The following is a 20846-nucleotide window of genomic DNA, read 5'->3' as shown; positions in this document are numbered from 1 at the left end:
TGACAGGTGTGAGTCACCATACCCAGCATGAAATTATTTAATACTGACGATGAAGCAGTATTAATGAACTCTTTCCCAAAACACAGAGAGAATTTGAACAGCAGCTAACTAATCTAACTTTTTCCAGTTAAAAAACAAAATCCGGATTTCCAGTTCCAAACTGTTACTTCCCCCATAGCATCTTTTCAAATTCTTCCTTAATATTTGCATTAGTTGTTAGCATCCTATACTATCATGAGTTCTGAAATTTAAGTTCCTGTCCATGTCATTTCTATCCCTCAAGTACAGAGATGCAGTTTGTGAGCCAATGGATACTGCATTTGTTCACCAACGTATGAGACCAGAGGCCCCAGTATCTTACAAAATACCTACTTGAGCAGCTCCAGGGTTTTGTGATCGAGAGCGAGGCGAGGGTTTCCAGTCAGGTCTAGCTCTTGTAGTTTGGGAGGCAGGTTTTCAGGTAAGGTGACTTCGCTTAGCTCATTACAGCTCAGATCCACGCACTGAGGAGAGAAGGGGAAAGGAGAGATGACGAGTTCTTCCACGCAGCTCTGGAGGTAAGCGAGCTTCAGCATTTATGGGAACTCACGGGTCTGTGCAGGAGAAGCAGCGCGTCTGCTGCTCTACCACATATATCGAAGGCAGATTTTCCTAAGGTGTTTTTTTATTTTTAACGTTGACAATAGAAAATCCATGTTTAGTGTTTGCCACTTAAATTTATCACTGAAGAATCCTAAGGACAGGAGTTTTCCTTATTGCTTATAAATCTGTGTCTGTATGGCCACGAGGGCTACAATTTCAACATTAAAATAAACTTTGAGAAGCATGATTAAACATTTTCAAAAAGCATGCACACTGGGGACAAGGAGAGGAATACACTCAAAATGAGAAGTCATTTCAAAAGAAGCTAAGTAAGAAACCGGCAAGACAGACTAGCTAGCAGGCAAGCCTTTCTACTAAAGAAGGAAAAACGACGGCTGGGTTAAGTATGGATCCTGTGCTCAAGGCAGCCAGCAAACATCTGGACTCTCCCCACAGGAACTGACTCATCTAACTTGGAAAGCAGCCACAAAAAGGGTCATGTTGATTAGAACAGTATCGGGGGCCAAGCATGGTAGTGCACACCTGTAATTCTAGTGACCACAGAAGCAAAGATAGGGAGTTTAAAGCAAAACAGGATAAAAAGTGAATAGGACTATCTCAACAAACTGGGCACAGTGGTGAACATCTGTAATCCCAGGGCCACTGGTCTTGAGGGCAGTACAGGCAAAAAAGGGTAAAAAAAAAAAATGATTAAGAGGGGAAAAAAAGCTGGGGGAATAGGGGGCCTGAGCTTAAATCATACACTACCTGACCCCACATGTGCTAGAAGGAAGAGATACTTTACAAATGCTTTCACTAAAGGGATAAACAGAGAATGGCATATGGTAGACAACTGCTTACTGAAAGGATAATTAGACAAATGAATGAATCTTACAAGGTCTTTTAGTAACTAAATCTGCCAGAATGGGAACTGAGACACAAGTAAGTAGGTTAAAGTTCAGCCTGGAGTAAACATCGCAAAGCAGTGGATGCAGTTTAGTTGTCACTGTTTAACTCAGCACAGAATCCAGGTATCTTCACTAATGGCAGAGGAGCACAGAAGCCCCCTTTCATACTTCTGCACATGGAAGGCAGTGTGTGCTTAAGAATTACAGGAGGTTGGGAGCCCCAGCCCTACCCATAGTCAAACAGCAGACAGGACAGGTTGAGAATCCCTAATACTTGGGACCAAAAGTGTTTCAGATTGTAGATTTGTCCTGATTCTAGCATATTTGCCTAGACTTATTGAACACCTCTAAACTAAAAATCCAACAGTCTGTTAATCACACTCATGCTCAATCTTATATTTCATATTACTTTTAGTAGTCTTCAACACTGGTTGATAGTTACAGTGTTCAAAATACTTGCTGGCTGACTAAGTCTAATAGCTACTACTAAAAATCTTCAAAATGAAATATCTGGGTGAAACACGAGGGAAGAATAGTGCCACTAAATTTTTATGCTGCTAATGCATGCGGCATCTCTGTTGAATGAACTACAATTTTCTAAAAACATGTTGGATACAATATGAAAGTTATCTTTTCCAAATCTACCCTAGGACTCAGTCAACATTAACTTTGCTATAATCAAAGCTCTTATAAAATTATCTCAGACATAATTAGTCAACTCTCAGAAAAAATAAGATTCACAGTTAAAAAGAAGTCATTATTTAAAGGGAAAACTACTGAGATCACTTTGGATATCAGTATGTAAAAATAATCAGTGCTATTTTAAAGAAAAAGAACTATGATCTTTCTGATGTATATTTTAAGTGTACTTATCCCAAAGCCCCAATGGTTTTTTTTCTGTTTTGTTTTGCTGGTGGTCGTGGGGTTTAAACCCAAGGCCTGGGCACTGTCTGTGAGCTTTTTTGCTCAAAGCTAGTGCTCTACCACTTTGAGTCACGGTACCACTTCTGAGCATTTCTTCATTACAGTGTTTTCTTTATACAACATTACTTAAGCCAGATATGGTGGTACACACCTATAATCCCAGCACTCGTGAGGCTCAGACATAAGAATTTGCGTTTTGAGTTTGAGGCCAGGTTAGGATACACAACAAGATTCTGTCTTTAAGAAATAAAGAATGAAGGGAAGAATCAGAATGTTGTAGCTTAATAGTAAAATAACTTTCCAGTGTGTGTATTATTGCTTATCATGTAACTTTTGTTTAAATTTTCTTCAGCTAGTAAATATTCCTGATGTAAAAGGTTAAGTGACGGCTACTGCTTAATGTTCACACCAGTGATAGGCACTTACCCATGGGCTCAGGAGCCGAGCTTCAGCACCATTGTTCTACATACATGATATTTAATTGTTCAGAAATCTAACTGTTTAAGCCTCTTCAAATGTCAGGAAATGAGGATGACTACAGTCTTGTGTAACTTTCTATATACTTTGTCTACACTTTTAAAACTAGATTTTAGATTTAAAAAATCTTACTTGCAATAATCTGAACTGATTAAAATGATAATCAGGGTAAATACTTGCTTTTAAACAAAATCTTTGTACATGATGTAATATCATTCTTTTTAATGCATGAGTAAAATTTCATTGTCAATATGTACTACATTTTCCTGATTCATTTGTCCCTTGAGAGGCATCAGAGCTGATTCCATACCTTGGCTACAGTGAACAGTGCTGCAATGAAAAATGAGTCTGCTGATGTCTTTACATTGGGAAAAACGCCCAGGAGTGGAATTACTGGATCACAGGGTAGTTCTGTTTAGCTTTTTTGAGGAACCTCTATATTGCTTTACAGACTGGTTAAACATGTTTACTTTCTTACCAACAATGTGTCTGGGTTCCCTTTTGCCCACCTCTACATCAGCATCTGTTATTGTTTGTATTCTTGGCCATTCTAACTAGGGTGAAGTGGAATTTCAGTGTTCTTTTGATTTACATTTTCTTTATGTCAGAGGTTTCTTCATGTGTCTGCTGGCCATTTTTACTTCTGAGAAGTCTCTACTTAGTTCATCAGACTATTTAGTAATTGGGTTCTTAGTTCTTTAAAGGTTTAGTCTTTTAAGTTCTCTGTATATTCTGGATGTTGGGCCATTGTCTGATATGTAGGTAGCAAAAATTCACCATTCTGGAATTTTACTTATGCATTAGAAAGAATTATATTATATCATTTGCAAATAAATGGAAGGACCTGGAAAAAATGTTAAGTGATGTAAATCAGACCCAGAGAGACAAAGGTTTCATGTTTTCTCTCATATGTAGAAGCTGGAATTGGTTTACAAAAATGTAAGTAAATATCAAGGTATTTACTTAGTATGCAAGTAAACATAAATGTATTAATTGAAATAACTGTAGATTTAGAGGATAACTCAGTGTAATTTCTTAGAAAGGCAACATCATAGTTCAACAAAATAAACACCAGGAAACTGGTACTTGAAAGGGGTGGGGGTAGAGTCAAGGGGAAGGGGGTAGACAAAGGAAGAGAAGAAGGGAGAGAGAACGCAGTCAAAAATATAATATACATCCTACAAAATGTATGAAAAGTGAGAGGAGTGGGTTGGTAGGGATGAGTAAGAATGTTGACAGGGATGACATTGATCAAGATGCACTATATTTATAAACTGCTTTGCTGAATGGCAACTCCTATGTATAACTACTTAAAGATAATAAAAACTATTTTTAATTTAGGATAGAAATTATAGAATACTGTAGAATTTATGATAATAAAAGTAGATTAGTGAAATAAAGGATGAAATTTTTTTAAATCCTTTATTCTACCAGATAGTAATATCAAAGTAAATCATATGAAGAACTTGAAGTAAATGCATTAACTAAACAATACCTTCCCCTTCCCTCCCTCTCTCCCTTCCAAGTATTAGAGTTTGAGAGCTTGTTTGGAGGTTCTAGCAGGGAAGCACAGCTACTTGTATACCCTTGACCGAAGACCGGTCCTCCTCTATCAGGGATGGTTGTACTCTTTGACCGAGCACACAGCTTCAGGAGGGACGCACATGGAGCGGTGAGGCAGGAAGGGGACACCTGCCTAGCCAGCCAGATCAGCCGAATCAACCCTGGTGATCAATGGGGTGACAGATGTCGCAGCCAGATCGCCCTCACATCCCCAAGTATTAGAGTTTGAACTCAGGAACTTATACTCTGCTGCTCTACCACTTGAGCCAAGTCTACAGCCTCTTTTGATTTAGGTGATTTTTCAGAGTGTATTGTGGTTTTTTTTTGCCTGGGGTTGGCATGGACCATTAGACTCCTACATATACCCTCCTATATAGCTGGGATCACCACTTGGGCTTATTTGTTGAGATGAAGGTCTCATCAGTTTTTCTATTTGTCCTTTTTTTTTTGGGGGGGGGTGTTTAGGATTAAACTCAGGGCTTTGCAGATACTATTTATGTTAAATACTATACTCTAAAACAAGAAAGTGAACTACTCTACACTCAGGAGTTCCATGACATTGAAAGCAACGTAAGGAAATTAATCAGCACCCAGGAGGCTAATTTGGAGTTTCTGTTACTCTCTTCTCTGCTGGCTTATCAACCAGCACAGTACATAAAGGCCAGTTTAACACCCCCCCTGAGAAAGCTACCACAGCTCAGCCCCCACTGCGCCAGGGAATGCACAGCTTAGGCAGGAATCCTAAAGCATTAGCTGTTAGTATCTTTCCTGCACTAGAGGCAAAAAGGCATTTGCTTAGGTCTTAACTTTCCTGGATTTTGCTTAGTTTCAGCCAAAATAGAATTCTGTATAATCAACATCACAGTTGAACCACATAGGGATGTATTAAAAACAGTGACACTGAGGGACTTCTGACTGTATGACAGTCCTGTTTCAAATGCTTTACATGTATTATTTCATTTCAGCCTTGAAACAAAAGAACTGACTCTTTTCTTCCTCTTACAGTGAGGTTAATTTTCAGCTGGTATCTAACTCTCTAAGAGTCCTACTCTTTTTTTTTTGGGGGGGGGGAAGTCCTGGCACTTGAACTCTGGGGCCTGGGCACTGTCTCTGTGCTTGTTTTGCCCAAGGCGAGTGCTCTACCACATGAGCCACAGTGCCACTTCTACCCTTTTTTTTTAGTATATTGGAAATAAAAGTCTCACAGGCTTTCCTGACTGGACTGGCTTCAAATCACGATCCTCAAATCTTAGCCTCCTGAGTAGCAGTCCGGAGTGAGCCATCAGTGCTCAGCAAGAGTCCTATCCTTCACAGATGTGAAAAGTACTACATCAAAATAAAAGTGTGGTCTTTCTGGCAGTTTGTAATAAACAGCCTAAAAATGCCACAGTAACATAAAAGGTGGCAGAGCTCCTAAACAGCAAGGCAAAGTATTCCATGATTTAAAGCACACATTTAGAAAATGGTGTATATACATGTTGACCAAATAACTGTATTAAAAAACTGTAGCGATGAAAAACTATATATTCCATTTAAAGAGTATGCACACACCTGTAGAATTTCTAAATCTGACATATAATGTTTGTATCAGAAAGTACCTAAAAAGTGAACAATGGCTGAGGAAGATTACGTTTTATCCTTAGTTAAGAGATTAGAATATAAAACTGGTAATGAGAAATGCTTGACATAAAGTAAAAAGCATATTATATACAAAGAGGTTTTATAACCTCTAAAACAGGGAAAGCCAAATAGGAGCACAAAGTTGTGAGGTGGCTTTAGTGTGAACTTGTTTCTCTATCCTGAGTCAGGAGTTGAAGACTATTTTCTACCAATTTGCAGGCTCCATTCATTTAGTTCAGATTTTAGTACCTCACTGTCTTCTTCCATTAACTGGAAATAACATTTTTTCTAACCATTTCACTGAGTTGCAATGAATGTTTGGTGGCAGCAAGGATGCTGTGTCTATTGTCCAGGAGTACAATTTTCTAAACATCTAGTTCAGGGTTTTGTTTTGCACTCTGTTGACCCAACAGCAAGGATGTAGTATGAGGAGTTTTGATTTGGTGTTAAATTCAACAAAGGCATAAACATCTTGACCTAACGAACTAGAAAAACATTCTTTGCCAACTCAAAGCCTAGAAGGTACTGAGTCAACCTACATACCTTGATTTCTGGGAGCTGCATAACTTCCGGGAAGACTTCAAGGCAATTGGAGTGAGCAATCACCGTATGCATGCGCCTGCAATTCATGATGGTTGTTGGAATGGCTTTCAGCTTGTTCCCACTGATATCAACTTCTTCAAGTTCCTCCAGTTTTGCCATTTTACTAAAAGAAAATCCATGGGGAGGGAGGAAGGTGTTAAAAACAAGACATTTCCCCCCCACTCATTTTTGAGTAGCAAAATATCTTATCTACCTCCTATTACAGAACAAAAACTTGGCGTGGACTCTTCAAATAGACAATAAGGAGGAAAATGGTGGTTCTTTCCCTCCTAAAAAGATTTGTGTCAATCAAGTTACGTAGCAGCAATCAGTTTATTAAGTAGTTAGTGTGAACTCCAATGGAAATCCTATCTTAAATGGGTTAAAAACTAGCAGGAATCCAAAGCTTCAAGAAAGCTTAGGTGGAGCAGATGACGTATGACTCCATGTACATGATGAAGAGTGAGGGTATGTTGAGTCATTTGGTTCATGCCTTGGCTTTCTGGGAGAGCCTGAGTTCAAACCAGCCCTGGTGATGTGGGACTCCAAGGAACAGAAAGCTTCCTAGTTAGTGTAAGTCAAACTTGTAACCTGAGTCAATTAGTTTAGAGATATTAATATTTTTTCTGTTTACTATAGTTTCACTTACTATAATATAATTATAGTTTCATTTACTATAATATAAATTTTTTAAAAAATTTACTAGGCTGGGCATGTTGGCACGCACCTATCATCCCAAATACATGAGGGACAGAGTAGGAGAACTGAGGTCCAGGGCAAGACTGGACAAAAGCATGAGATGTTATATAAAACACAAACTAAAACCGAAAAGACTGAGGACCTGGCTCAAGTGATAGCGTATTTGCCCAGCAAACACAGGCCTTGAATTCAATCTCCGGTATTGCAAAAAAAAAAAAAAAATTAGCAAAAAGCTTTCCTTATCTTGAAAGTAACTATGTGACTGCCATATAACAAGACCTACGTTTTTAATCTTGATGAAATCAAAAATTTTGTTTAAAAAAAAGTCTGTGTGTTGTTGGATATCAGGATATAATGTAAACCAACATTATTCACATATTCACATACTATGAAGTAATCCAAAATTTCTGAGATTATTTGAATATGCTGTCCTTCATATTTTCAGAGAAATGTGTAGAAACTAATAGGTAATGGACCACACAAAATAATCGAAGGTACAGAAATCAGGCCCATAAAGAGAAAAGTTAATGAAATTTCCATTTCTCAACATAGAGGTGGTCAGACAATGACATGATCATTGGAGCATGTTCAAAATCATTTGTTGAATATCTACTTTGAAGGAGCAAAATTTTCTGAGCAGCTCAGGTTTTGCAGGGGCGCCATTATACTGTGTTATGACTCACAGGGAAATCAGAACAAGATGAACAAAAAGGTTACACCTGGCACCGGTCACTGAGAGGACATCCTCAGAAGATAATGATCATTTTTCATCTATGGTTTAGATAGCTGCCGTCGGAAAGAGGACAGGGAGCTATGTGACTATCATGCGTGTTTTTTTAAAAAAACATTATTCTGACATTCCATAATGAGTATAAGTATAGAGAAATAACAAACAGTTTAAACATCAACATCAAATGAAGAGAAAAATAGAAGAAACTGTGGTAGCCATGTCAAAACAACACCTCAAACCAACACATAGATGGGCCTTCATCTTTCTGCAGGGGCTGAGATAGATTCATAGGTAACCCTGATGGCAACACAGAAAGGCTGGTTGGTCCCTACGCAAAGCTGCAGCTACTTGCAGAACACCAGAGGTTTTTGCTCTGTTGATGTATGAGTGAGTGTTCCAAGTTCTAACTTGTCAGATGGAGGCATGCCCAGCAAAATGGATGTAGGAGATACCCTCAGCCCAGTCAGTATGTGGAGCACACAAAGCTAGATACTAGGCCACTCCTCTGAAGTTAGAAATTCAAAGAAAGGCAGATTTAAAAGAGATCTTCAGAGGGCACGATATGCAGTGTCATGGGCTACCGATGCTCATCTGCTTGCTGTGGAGATAGAATCCAGGGCCTTATGCGTGTGAGGAGGCTTTCTATCACTATCACTGAGCCACACCCTCACCTCCTCATTCCTTTTCACATCATGAACATGAATACAATCAGGGCATTCTAATTCTCACACACCATATTAATTATTATTTTTTAAGTCAGTTTTGACTGGTTAGGAAAAAAAACAAACACATAACCAAACCATTTTAAAATCCTAGGAACATTCTAGTGGCTGAGTCTCTGGATACATTCACGCTAGAAAGACCATAAGTTGCTCCTGAGGGGAATGTTTACTGATCACAGCTTATATAAAAGGCAACTATGGAAAAGGGAGGAATAAGCAAACAAGATTTGTATTATCTGTGAAATAAACATTTCAGCTTTGATCTTCCCTTCTACAAAACACGGGTGTAGGAATGCAACTATGACATCACTCTACAGCTCTCCATTACCTTGCTGGAAAACTCTGAAGTCGGTTATAGGCCATGTGAAGGATTTTCAGATGGGGGTGTCCTGTTAATAAGGGTACACACTTATCGGTGAGGTTGTTATTTGTCAAATACAACTCCTGTAAGATACTGCTTGTCTCTTCAGAAAGAGTGGCTGGAGGAAGGCTTTCCAGTTTGTTTGCAGATGCATTCAGGAATCTGAGGCTACAATGACAAAATACAATAAAACACCACTGATAAGCAATAGATCTAATTCAGAACACTCAACAGACTCAGAAGCTACCTAACTGAACGCAGGCATATGTGAAGCAGGTACATGGATACCTACATCTATTAAATACAAATAGCTACAAATTAATTTTCATGGAAGCACACAGGTAAGAAAATGATTTTGTTTTTAGCTGATAGAATAGGAGGAAAGCAATGAAGGTTAATAATCTGACTTAAGAAAGAGGAAAATAACTTACTTGTCTTTTCTTAAATGAAGAGGTTCTTGTAATCATACAACATTTAAGAATTAGATCATAATAAATATAAATTGCATAATGACTTAGTTCTCTGGATGATGTCTAAATCACATTTTACTGTCATATATTCACAGTTGCAAAAGGCACTCTACTTTGCAGAAATTAATAGAACATGTAGCAATGAGAATGAAGAATTACAATGCAGTACCAACAAGATAAATCTGAGCCCAGCACTGGTGGTTTACACTGTAATTCTAGCTACTCCAAGGCCAGCCTAAACAGAAATGCTCGTTAGAGTCTATTTCAAAAATAACCAGCAAAAAAAAGGGCTAGAAATGTGGCTCAAGTGGTACAGCACCAGCTTATCAAGTGTGAGGCTCTGAATTTAAAGTCCAGTACTACTTACTGCCAGGTGCCAGTAGCTCACACTTGGAATCCTACTCAGGAGGCTGAGATCTGAGGATCACAGTTCAAAGCCACACTGGCAAGGAAAGCCTGTGAGTATCTTAACTCCAACTAACCACTAAAAAATATTGGAAACGGATCTGTGGCAGAAGTGGTAGAGGACTGCCTTGAGCAATACAGCTCAGGGATAGCACTTGAATTCAAACCCCAGGACGGGCACAAAACAATCAAACAAACAAAAAAACAGATGAGTCTCACAAATAGATGCTGATTCAAAGAAATCAGATATATAATAGATGCATGATTTTGTCACTACTAAGTCCAAAGTCAGAGCCCCAGTGGTGTTAACTTTTGATAGAGAGAAAGGCAATGTCCCAAAGACAGTGTCTCACTCTACTATTTGTTACACAGTTTATCCACTTTGAGGGAGTGATTCAGGTGTTAACACTATGACTAGGCTACATGTATTTATATTATACTCCCATAAAATTTAACATAAAACCAACATGCTAGAAAATATACAAGTTGACAGTTTTCAGATAATAGTGAATAATGGATAAAATACAAAAACAAAAAAACAAATTACAACTGTGAATGCACATCTAGAGGCTTCAGGGATTCCTTGCTGCAATTACTTTCCAAAGCATTCCAAGGACTGGGAAGGACAGGGCTGGGATGCATTGTGCCCACTTCAGGAGTCACAGGTGACCTTCCTGCCATGAAAGATGTCCAGCTGTGCTGCTGCAGCAGCTAGAAAACTGGTGCTCAGCATATGGACTCACCAGCCAGAAGTCACAGGCCAACTCTGGCCTACTTCAGTCTACCCTTTGCTCACACTACATCATTCTGTTGGTAAAAGATCACCTAGGTAGAACCTTCCAGCACAGATTAGCAGCTATCTTCCATGTGTTTAAGAAAAATGTGGGGTTCTTTTTTTTTTTTTTTTAATGCCACTCTTGGGGCTTGAACTCAGAGACAGGATTCCATTCCTGAACTGTCTTCAAACTGTGATCTTCAGATCTCAGCCTCCTAGGATTATAAGTGTGAGCCACTGGTGCCCAGCAGAAAAAGATCTTTTAAAAGGCAATAGAATGCCAGGTACAACTGGCATTTTATCCCGGGTAAAGAGAAGGCTGTTAGGGGTCTTCCTGAAGCCTGTCGTTTCAAGTTCTCAACTATTAATTTAACACACATCAATTTTGCATACTTCTTATACACTGACACCCCTCCCCAACTCCATTATTTATTTGAAGAAAAGCAGCTTCCTCAAAATAGAATATTTTCCATTAAAGAAACACATATTCCACTGACATTTAAAAAAAGAAAAAAGGAAGTTAGAGACAGGCTGTACAGACCATAAATAGTCATGGGAAATTATAGTCGTGTGTGCTATGGAGAAGAAAATAAAAGGTCATTCATGCTGTTTCTGAAATGGTTTTGAATTAGGAAGGAAAGCAGTTTCAACACCATAATTCCTTAAAATAGTTTTACAAGTCTGTTTCTTTAGGCTTCATTTATACTACCTAACTTAATATCCTGATTAAGAATTTCTTCAGTGTAAAATGAGAATAAAAATGCAAACCCCCCCCATTTTTATTGCCCCCAAATATCCAGGATACAGTCGGATGCAAAGCCATCTGACAATCTCATCTTAGTTAAGTTCTCTAGGAAATATGTCGTCAAGGACACATAAAAGAGAGGATAGAAAGGATTCATGAACATTAATACATTTTTAGTTTTGAAAACATTGATAAGTTACTGTTCATCTAAGTCCCTCAGCATCTGAATAAAGGGAAGAAAATTATTTCCAAAAGGAGTTCTTTCATCTTTTTTGAAATTTGCCTGTACTTAAAAAGAACTATCGACTTTCTTTCAATTTTGTGGAGAAATGCTTAATATTTCAGGAGAAATTGTCAGGATAGAATAGCTTCAATAAATAAAGAAAATGGATTTAAAAAGAGGCCATGAGGATTTCTAATGTTCAATTAACATGTATGTGAGAATACCCAGGCTACCACAACGGGGCAGAGCAGACATCAAGCTCAACAGCCTTACAGCTGAGGTGCCAACGGGACGAGGTCCCCAGAGGGCTGTGGGCAGCATGCACTAGGAAACACAGCCGCGCTCGGCAATCCCACTGCTAGACCGGAAACGACAGAGGCCTGTGTAGTGTAACTGAGGACATGAGGCCCCTCATAGTAGTGTCTGCCCACTTCCAACAGGCTGGGAAGATGATGCGTTTACAAGGCAGAAAATATGCAGCATGAGGATCCACCCAGACCTGAAAGACTCCGTAGACCCCACTTCAGATTTGCAAACGTCCTGGGCCTGACTAATCCTTGTCTGCAGCGCCACCTCCATTTGGTACTTAAGTGTCAAATGTGGAAACTTAGAGTCCTGAGGAGCCTTCTAGGGCTGTATCCTAGGGGAGCAGAAATGGGGCTCTACAGCTGGCAAGAACTCTCAGGTGCTACCCAGAGGGACTGAGAAATAAAGCCACGTTGCTCACCGGCAGACAGGAACCCTGTCACTGGGTGCCTGATCACTGAGATACCTGTCCATTCTGAAGCAGTTCTCAGCTTGTGAAAGGGATCCTTGCTGTCGTCTTTGGGAAGGAGATCTTGGGGCCCTAGTGTGCCCAGTTAATCACTAGGCTCTTTCATTCTGGCCCCTGCTTTGTTCTGATGCATAAAAAAAGTAAGTATTTTTTTATGAAAAATTAAGAGGCAGGGAAAATCTTGCATAACATTCACCAGGAAATGCAATGAAGTTAGTTGAAACTACATGCGCTGGTTCTAGGGGGCATCATTTGGACTGCATTAACTGTGACTGAATCACCTTGTTAATGGTCAAACGGCAAACGAGAGACTATTAAGACATTCACTGATAAGGGTCTCAAGGAAATTAAATTCAAAACCCATCCTCTTAAAATATTCTTTCCCCAATGTCACAATCACATTATCTTTCCAGGAGACAAATTAAATTGTCTTAATGGTCTGGGTGTCCTCTGTCCACTAGAATGGACAAAAATTCTTCAGTATAATAGCAGCATCACTTAAGAAATTAGTTATATAATCCCAGTCCTATAAAAAAGCTCCATTCCTGAAGCACCGAGGCTGGTCTCAGATGATGTGATAACTGTCGTTAAGCTTCTTTCTTACACTTTTAAGATGGTCTGATGTGTTCAGAGATGTTTCATCCCTGTAACCCTTCTCACTACGCAATCCTAATTACAGAAAAAGCAGTGGAACAGTATCTCTGCTTTCTTTTCATTTGTAAGGTTCTTTGCAGAAGCCTAGGCTCTTTCCCATTTTCGATCATCTTCTTTGATTTTTCCCACCATCCCAGAGACTTCCTCTCCTACTTTACAGCAGACAGACACTAAAGCTGATGAAAACCATATCACTTGGCAACAGTTAAACAGTAACTAGTGGCAGAGTCAGAAATAAAACCTAGATCTCATTAGCCTCAACAGTTCAAACATTTTTCTAACACATCGCCTTATAATTGCACACACGCGTGCGCGCGCGCGCACACACACACACACACACACACACACACACACACACACACACACACGAACAAAGAACCAGGCTGGGTATGGTAACTCATCTATAATTCCAGCTAAAAAAAAAAGTTTTATCCTGGCCAGCCTGGACAAAAACTCAAAAATCTATCTCACAAATAAGGAAGACGAGGGTGTGGTTCCAGTATAGAACACATGCCTAGTAGTCCGGGCCTGGGGGGTGCAGCCCCGAGCTTGTTTTCAAGGCAGTGCTCTACCACTTGTGCCACAGCTCCCCTACTGGCTTTTTGGTGGTTACTTTTATCTTCAGAGCGGAGCAGAGATAAGAGTTTCAGGAACTTCCCTACTCTGGCTGGCTTTAAATCTTGATATATAGTATACTAATTGTATTAAACCAGCAGAAATATTTAAGGCAATAAAGTATAAACATATTGGTGGGGAGGGGAAAGAGAAAAAAAATATATTACATAAGTTTACAGGCAGACATAAGAGCCCTAAGTATATTTCTCCTGACTTTCTTGGTTGATCCTACAAGGATTTGAGCTTCGACAAGCTTTTAGCAGCAAATGACCACAATTCATTTAGCGTAGGCCAGAAATAGGCTTTTAGCACGTCTTGCTTCTGTAATAAATCTATTTCTGCAATATGTACCCTATGGAATTATTTCCTTCTGACTTTCCGTTTCAAAATGTGTATTTTCTGACTATTGTCACAAGCTGTACAACAGAAGATCGGTATTGGATACTCTCCCAAACAATAAACTTCCAGGATCCAAAAAAAAAAAACACCAACAAAACAAAAACCTTGATCCTGAGGTCTCAGCCTCCTGAGTAGCTAGGATTACAAGGTGTGAGCCATCGGCTCATGCTATCTGCCTGTGTAGATGCTTGACCTGTTTCTGGTTCATCTTGTCTTTACCCAGCTCAAACAGCAGAATCAATCCTATTTCCAAGGATTCCTGGTTCCTTCTCTGGAGAATAATAGTCACATCCAAGTTCTGGGCATAAAGTTACACTTGCTGGTACTGGGCATCCCTATTTCTAATTCATTGCAGCACAAGAACAAAAACACTGGTTTATGATGTCAAGATTTGGCTTCCTCTCGTCATTTTACTTTTTCAGGGTTTTCCTACATATTGTTGGGTATTTCTTTTCTCCCATGAAACTCCACTGCTGGCGTATTTTTTTTTCAAGATTCTGTTAAATTTACAGAGTAACATAAAAAGCTTTTCACCTTAATATTGTTATTCTATCCAAGAAGAATGGTCATCTTCCATTTGTTAAGTTTATTCTTCCTTTATGCTACTTTAAATGAGGGAATGGGGGAGGGGGGCTGCTCCAAAGTAATATATCTACCTTCTGTTTATTTTCAGGCAGTGTCCTGTTATACCCAGGATGGCCAAGAACTCAAAATCCCACTACCTCAGCTTTCCTGGGCATCCACCACCTTGCATAGCTTAAATATTGCATCTTTTAATGGCTACTGTGTTTGTGCCTACAAAAGCTACGGTATAGCTGGGCACCGGTGGCTCATGCCTGTACTATCAGCTACTCAGGAGGCTGAGATCTGAGGATCACAGTTTGAAGCCAGCCCAGGTGGGAAAGTCTGTGAGAATCTTATCTCAATAAACTACTCAGAAAAAGCTGGAAGTGGAGCTGTGGCTTAAGTGGTAGAACACTAGCCTTGGGCACAAAGAAGTTCAGAGAGAGCACCCAGGCTCTGAGTTCAAATGCCAGGACTGGCCAAAAAAAAAAAAAAGCTGCTGCATATAATTTCATATCTTAATGAAGTGAAATGCTGTATTGCTTGACTTTATCTCACTCTCATTTATTTCATTTTCTGCCTTTCTTAAATGTCCCATAGTACATTTTTATTTGGGCCTACTGCACGTTGCTTACCTGGCAATGTACTAATTATTTCTGATTAATTCAGTTACCTCTTTTCATTTTGTGTGTTCATTTTTATTCCTAGTATTTTGATTTTTTTAATATTTCAAAATGTTCTTTTGAGTATATTTATTTATTCACAATAATTTGGAGAATATTTCAGCAGATAGATGTTGCTGTAGGAGTTAGCAATAGGAATTTGTTCATTTTTCGTCTGTTCATTTTCATGACATTAGGTTGTTTTTTTACAAGACTCTTTTTTTTTTTTTTTTTTTTTGGCCAGTCCTGGGCCTTGGACTCAGGGCCTGAGAACTGTCCCTGGCTTCTTCCCGCTCAAGGCTAGCACTCTGCCACTTGAGCCACAGCGCCGCTTCTGGCCGTTTTCTGTATATGTGGTGCTGGGGAATCGAACCTAGGGCCTCGTGTATATGAGGCAGGCACTCTTGCCACTAGGCTATATCCCCAGCCCTTTACAAGACTCTTAAATCAATAGGACCACCTGCTATCAGTATCGCAAAGACAAGTTATACTAAGAGAGTTCTGTTTGGATTGAGTAAGAAAAAATGGTCTCCCTTCCATGTTCTGGTTTGCTTTTATCTTGCATAGCTTTTACTTTTCCCCTTCTTGCTTCTCTCTTACCTATCCAAATGCCAATTTTTCTCCAGTAGCTATGTTTTCTGCATGCTACCCCTCCAAATTGCATGTCTGGAGTGGAGGACGCCGTCTACAGCCATAAAATTGATTAGTCCATGGTGAGACAATCACATATGCTTCTCATCTGCCTTTAATGATAATTTTGTAAGGCCGGAGAATGATGTTATAAATATCCAAATGGCCTCAGGCAGAAAAAGTTTCCCATTCCTAAATAGTAGTTGAAGGACTGTCTCAGGCTAGTTCCCTCTTCTCTTCCCAAAGTCAGTTTCAATCTGGTTGTGCATGACATGCAGCCTCAGAGTGAAAGGAATGGAAGTATATGTGAGAATGCTTGCCGAGATGTTGGTGCCTGCTTGTCTTTTCTATTCACATGCCACCGCTCCTGAGTTAAGATTAGAGCCTGTCACACCGTGAGGCTGCTGAAGGAGAACGTGTCTCACTGGACATATCCAATTCTCATATTAAAATTCTTTTACAGGAAACTATTTGTCAGCAGTACCTGTGGTCACTGTTCACGTTTAGCTCTGGACCTTGGGACAAAGTCTTGTTAAGCATGCTCTACCAGGATCTCCGGCTAAACAAGTGACAATGAGACAATCGCGAGCAACCTACATGTTTGATAACATTTCTAGAGGATTCATATGACATAACTTAAAAAAAAACAGTCTTAGTTTACCATAAATACAGCAGAATTTCACAGGATAGCTCTGTTCATTACACACACACACACACACACACACACACACACACACACACACACACACACACACACACACACACCCCAAATCCTCTGTAGGTAACTTAGTTCTCCAAAATGCCAGAAATATCTGTCTTTGCCAGAAGGCACCAATTGCGTTAGTCAGTTGATCACATGTTTATAAATTTTTTGCACCCTTTTAGGTCTCTTTGATATTTACCTATATTGTCTGAGTCATTGAAACTTATGGTCTATAATGTGAGTAATACCTCTGGGGATATGTAACAAATACAAATGAGTAATCATCATTAACCCCATTTGGATATATGTATTTTCTACACTCCTGATCTGAAAATATCTTGTGCTATTCCAACTAGACATAAAAACACATTCGGGTGGCCACCTAATCAGGGATCTGTAACTTTCCTTCCAAAGCATCCCTTTGGGTTTTATAATCAGATGGATCCCACTGGGAGAAGCTGTCTGGCCATCAAACACATGTGCAGATGCGAGGTGGACAGGAAGTCAGTCACTGCCAGGACTTGAGGAAGGAACAGAAGGATGGCAGTACCTCTGGCTGTGACTCATCAGTCTGCTGACCCGTGGGAAATCACCTACCCCTTCCCTTGCCCATCTGTTGATGACAACCAATTATCTGAAACTTTCCTGGAGTTTTTACCAAGAAAATTCTCAACTCAAGAAAATCCACCACCCGAGAAGTGGTGATACATACCTGTAATCCTAGTACTGGGCAGTCAGACGCAGGAAGGAGGATGCTAGAATTCAAGGTCTGCCTGGGCTAACAGAAAGACCCTGGTCTCAACAAAACAAATTCTCAACTCAAAGCAAAATAAACTTAAGTAATAAAATCCAGGTTAAAATATTTGCCAATTTACCAAAGAGAACTAAACCTGCCCCTATTTAAGATACAAAATCAGTCAACTTCACAGCAATGTAAGCTTCATCATCTTTCACATCTGCCTATAGTAATGAGCTGCAAAAGCTTATCATTTATCTATATATTTGAAATTCATTCATTTTGATCATATAATTGTATAAATTTATGTGATACAGTATGACAATGCAATGCATATACATAATGATCAATGAGCTGCTGCTTTCTGAAAAGCAAGTCAAAATAAATAATAAAAGATGAATATGGAGAGTAATATGGTATAAAAATTTTGGTAAAATGGGATCAAGTTTTCAAAGGAAAGTGAAGAATTTACTAAAGTCTTAGAACTTGTTTGATTCATTTCTTATTTGATTACTAAATGCTTTCTGGCTAATAGGAACAGCAGATTAGTACACACTATTCTAAAACTGTAATACTTAGTAGACAATATTATGTAATTAAAACTGTGAGACTGATTTTAGTGAGCAGGATTCAGATGAAGTGAATACTCTTAAGACTATACCCACAAATCCATTTTTCCTGTCAGTTCTCTCAAGAGACTTGTACCTGAAAGCATGAACTAAACCATTTTAACATTCAGGGCCTTTCCCCAGGTTATTTAATCCAAAACAAAACTGGTAACAAACTTATCACAAAAAAAAAAAAAAGTCTGAAGCTACTTACTGAATACAAACAGCAAATTTGCTTTACTGTAGAACAACAAAGCAGGCTTTCTCATACCATTAACCAAGATACATGCCAGACGAACCTTATTTTCCAAGTCTTTTTTAAGCCTATTTTTTATTATGCCTTATTGGGTAGCTATTTCAAACTGCATTAGAGTGTAAGCTTGTTGAGGGTAATAGCTATGTTGCTTATTTTCAGTGTTCTATTTCACCCAACAGATGACTTAAACGTACTAGATTAATATGATGTCGGCTCTGTTGAGCTATAAACTAACACAAATCACTACTGAAACCACATGCAAGAAGGCAGTTTCAAAGACTCTTTCCTTTTAAGTTATTGTTAATGTAATACATGGCATATTTTCTGGGTCAACCTGCTTCAATTAAGGTCAGTACTATTTTATTCTTTGTGTAAAATTCATCAGATCCTGAATGTGCATTATGCCTAAATAAAAGCTATACAATAAACTTTGTGAAGATTAGGTAGATAAAATCTCCATTACCAAGGTTGTTGAAAGATATGTAAAGTAGAAAAGCCAACCCATTTAGGCATCAGTTCAGCAAAAATCCTTAGAAAAGGTTCAATTTTGTCTAATGTCTAACAATTAAAATAATTTTAAAATGTGTTTTTAAAAAAAGTGAATCCGGGGCAGGGAATATGGCCTAGTGGTAAGGTGCTTGCCTCTTATACAGGAAGCCCTGGGTTCGATTCCTCAGCACCACATATATAGAAAATGGCCAGAATTGGTGCTGTAGCTCAAGTGGCAGAGTACTACTAGCCTTGAGTTCAAGGCCCAGGACTGGCCAAAAAAAAAAAAAAAAGAATCCCACTTCTCCCTAATCCTATCCATCTTTCTGCAACCTAGCTGCTACTATGCTAAAGAGGTACCTACTTATTTATTGGTTAAAAAGCAAAAGCTCAGAAATACATATTCCTAAAAATTTCCTTATTTCTGCCTTTTCTGATCATTTCTTTTTCTCTAAATCCTTATTCTAGAACTCTCCCTATGGCAAGAAAGCACTTAGCATGTTCTATCCTCCTTTCAAGTCCTCCAGAGGCTGGCAGATTCCCCGTCTACTGGCCCACAGCTTCCAACTGCATTAGTCTAGTTAGATAAACCTCCTAACTGAAATATAGAGATTTCTGGCTCAAGACTTTTGGCTGGCACTGCTAGTTTATACTGTTCATGAAAGCCATGCTTCTCCCTCCTTTTTATTGGTTCACTTCATATTTTAATTTGTCTTTGTAACATCACTAGAAATATTTCAGTTAATATAATCTTCCTTTTTCTAATGTGCACGTTCTATTTGAACAGTGCACAACATACTACACAGAATAAGAAAATTATTCAAAAATAATTATGAGCGGAAAACTGGTAAAGGATTGATAAAAACAACTAAGCAAATAGGAAATCCATCTCTGTCACACAGTCATAGTATGGGAAAGCAGGAACAGCAAGTACTAAGATAATAAATTAATCTAAGCCTGCAGTAGCCTGCAAAGTTTGACCAGCGAGCCGTAAACCAGTACACTTCTCATCCTCGGGTTATACTTAGGTTCCACATCACATGCTTATGCACAGTGTAACATGCTTCTCTGGCCAGAGAGCAATGAAATTGGTAAAGAATAGAAGGGATGACCCCAACCCCATTTCCTACAAATAGTAAGAGGAGTGGCTATCAAGACCACTTTCTTCATAAATCTAGTATAGACATCTAGATAATCCGAAATTCTTACAAATGGTCTTAGATTATAGAAGACAAAAATGCTAGTGAGAGCTACTGTAGAGACTCAGATGACTACACCATACGAACAAATCTCTTACCTGTCAGCCTTCATGAGAAGGTTAGGAGGTAGCTCAATGAGCTGGTTGTGTTGCACATCTAAGACCTCCACCGACGTTCTTTCTAGCCTTTCAGGCAGCCTTGCCAATTGGTTGTGTCCTGCTAGCAATTTCCGGAGACTGCTGTTGCAAAATAAGCTACACAAAAGGACAAAAGGCAGAAGGCAATTTACTTAAAACTAATTTGAAATTAAGATTAGAAAGTGAATGGAATACTTAAAATTATTTCCTCTAAAATAATAGTCATTCAGAGCAACAAGTTCATTTTAATATAGACTTGAAGATGTTTATATTTTAATATGTTCTACACTTAAAATAGAAGGTGGAATCCAGGAATTGGTAACTGTAACTGCCTGAAACCTTAACTACTCAGGAGGCTGAGATCTGAGGATCATGATTTGAAGCCAGTCAGGACAAGAAAGTCCATGAGACTCTTACCTCAAAAAACAAAAATACCAAAAAAGCCAGAAGTAGAGCTGTGGCTCAAGTGACCAGGGCACTAGCCTTAAGCAAAAAATAAAGAAAAAACTGAGAGAGAGAGAGAGAGAGAGAGAGAGAGAGAGAGAGAGAGAGAGAGAGAGAGAGAGAGAGAGAGAGAGAGAGATTATGCAAAGGGATATTGAATAAAACCCTACTTAGGGACAAACAACTTTC

At 38.9% G+C, this 20846-nt stretch overlaps 1 protein-coding gene across 1 annotated transcript in view; it reads right to left on the bottom strand.

Annotated features, from left to right (window-relative positions):
• The window catches only part of Phlpp1 (PH domain and leucine rich repeat protein phosphatase 1), a 183309-nt gene that overhangs the window by 16850 nt on the left and 145613 nt on the right, over window positions 1-20846 (bottom strand). The window contains 4 exon segments of the mRNA XM_048363595.1: window positions 373-503; window positions 6618-6780; window positions 9136-9336; window positions 20175-20330. Of these exon segments, the coding sequence (XP_048219552.1) occupies window positions 373-503; window positions 6618-6780; window positions 9136-9336; window positions 20175-20330 (651 nt within the window).

Source organism: Perognathus longimembris, chromosome 15 (assembly GCF_023159225.1).
Source record: "Perognathus longimembris pacificus isolate PPM17 chromosome 15, ASM2315922v1, whole genome shotgun sequence".
Classification (NCBI taxonomy): domain Eukaryota; kingdom Metazoa; phylum Chordata; class Mammalia; order Rodentia; family Heteromyidae; genus Perognathus; species Perognathus longimembris.
This window is presented reverse-complemented; position numbering and strand designations above follow the sequence as displayed.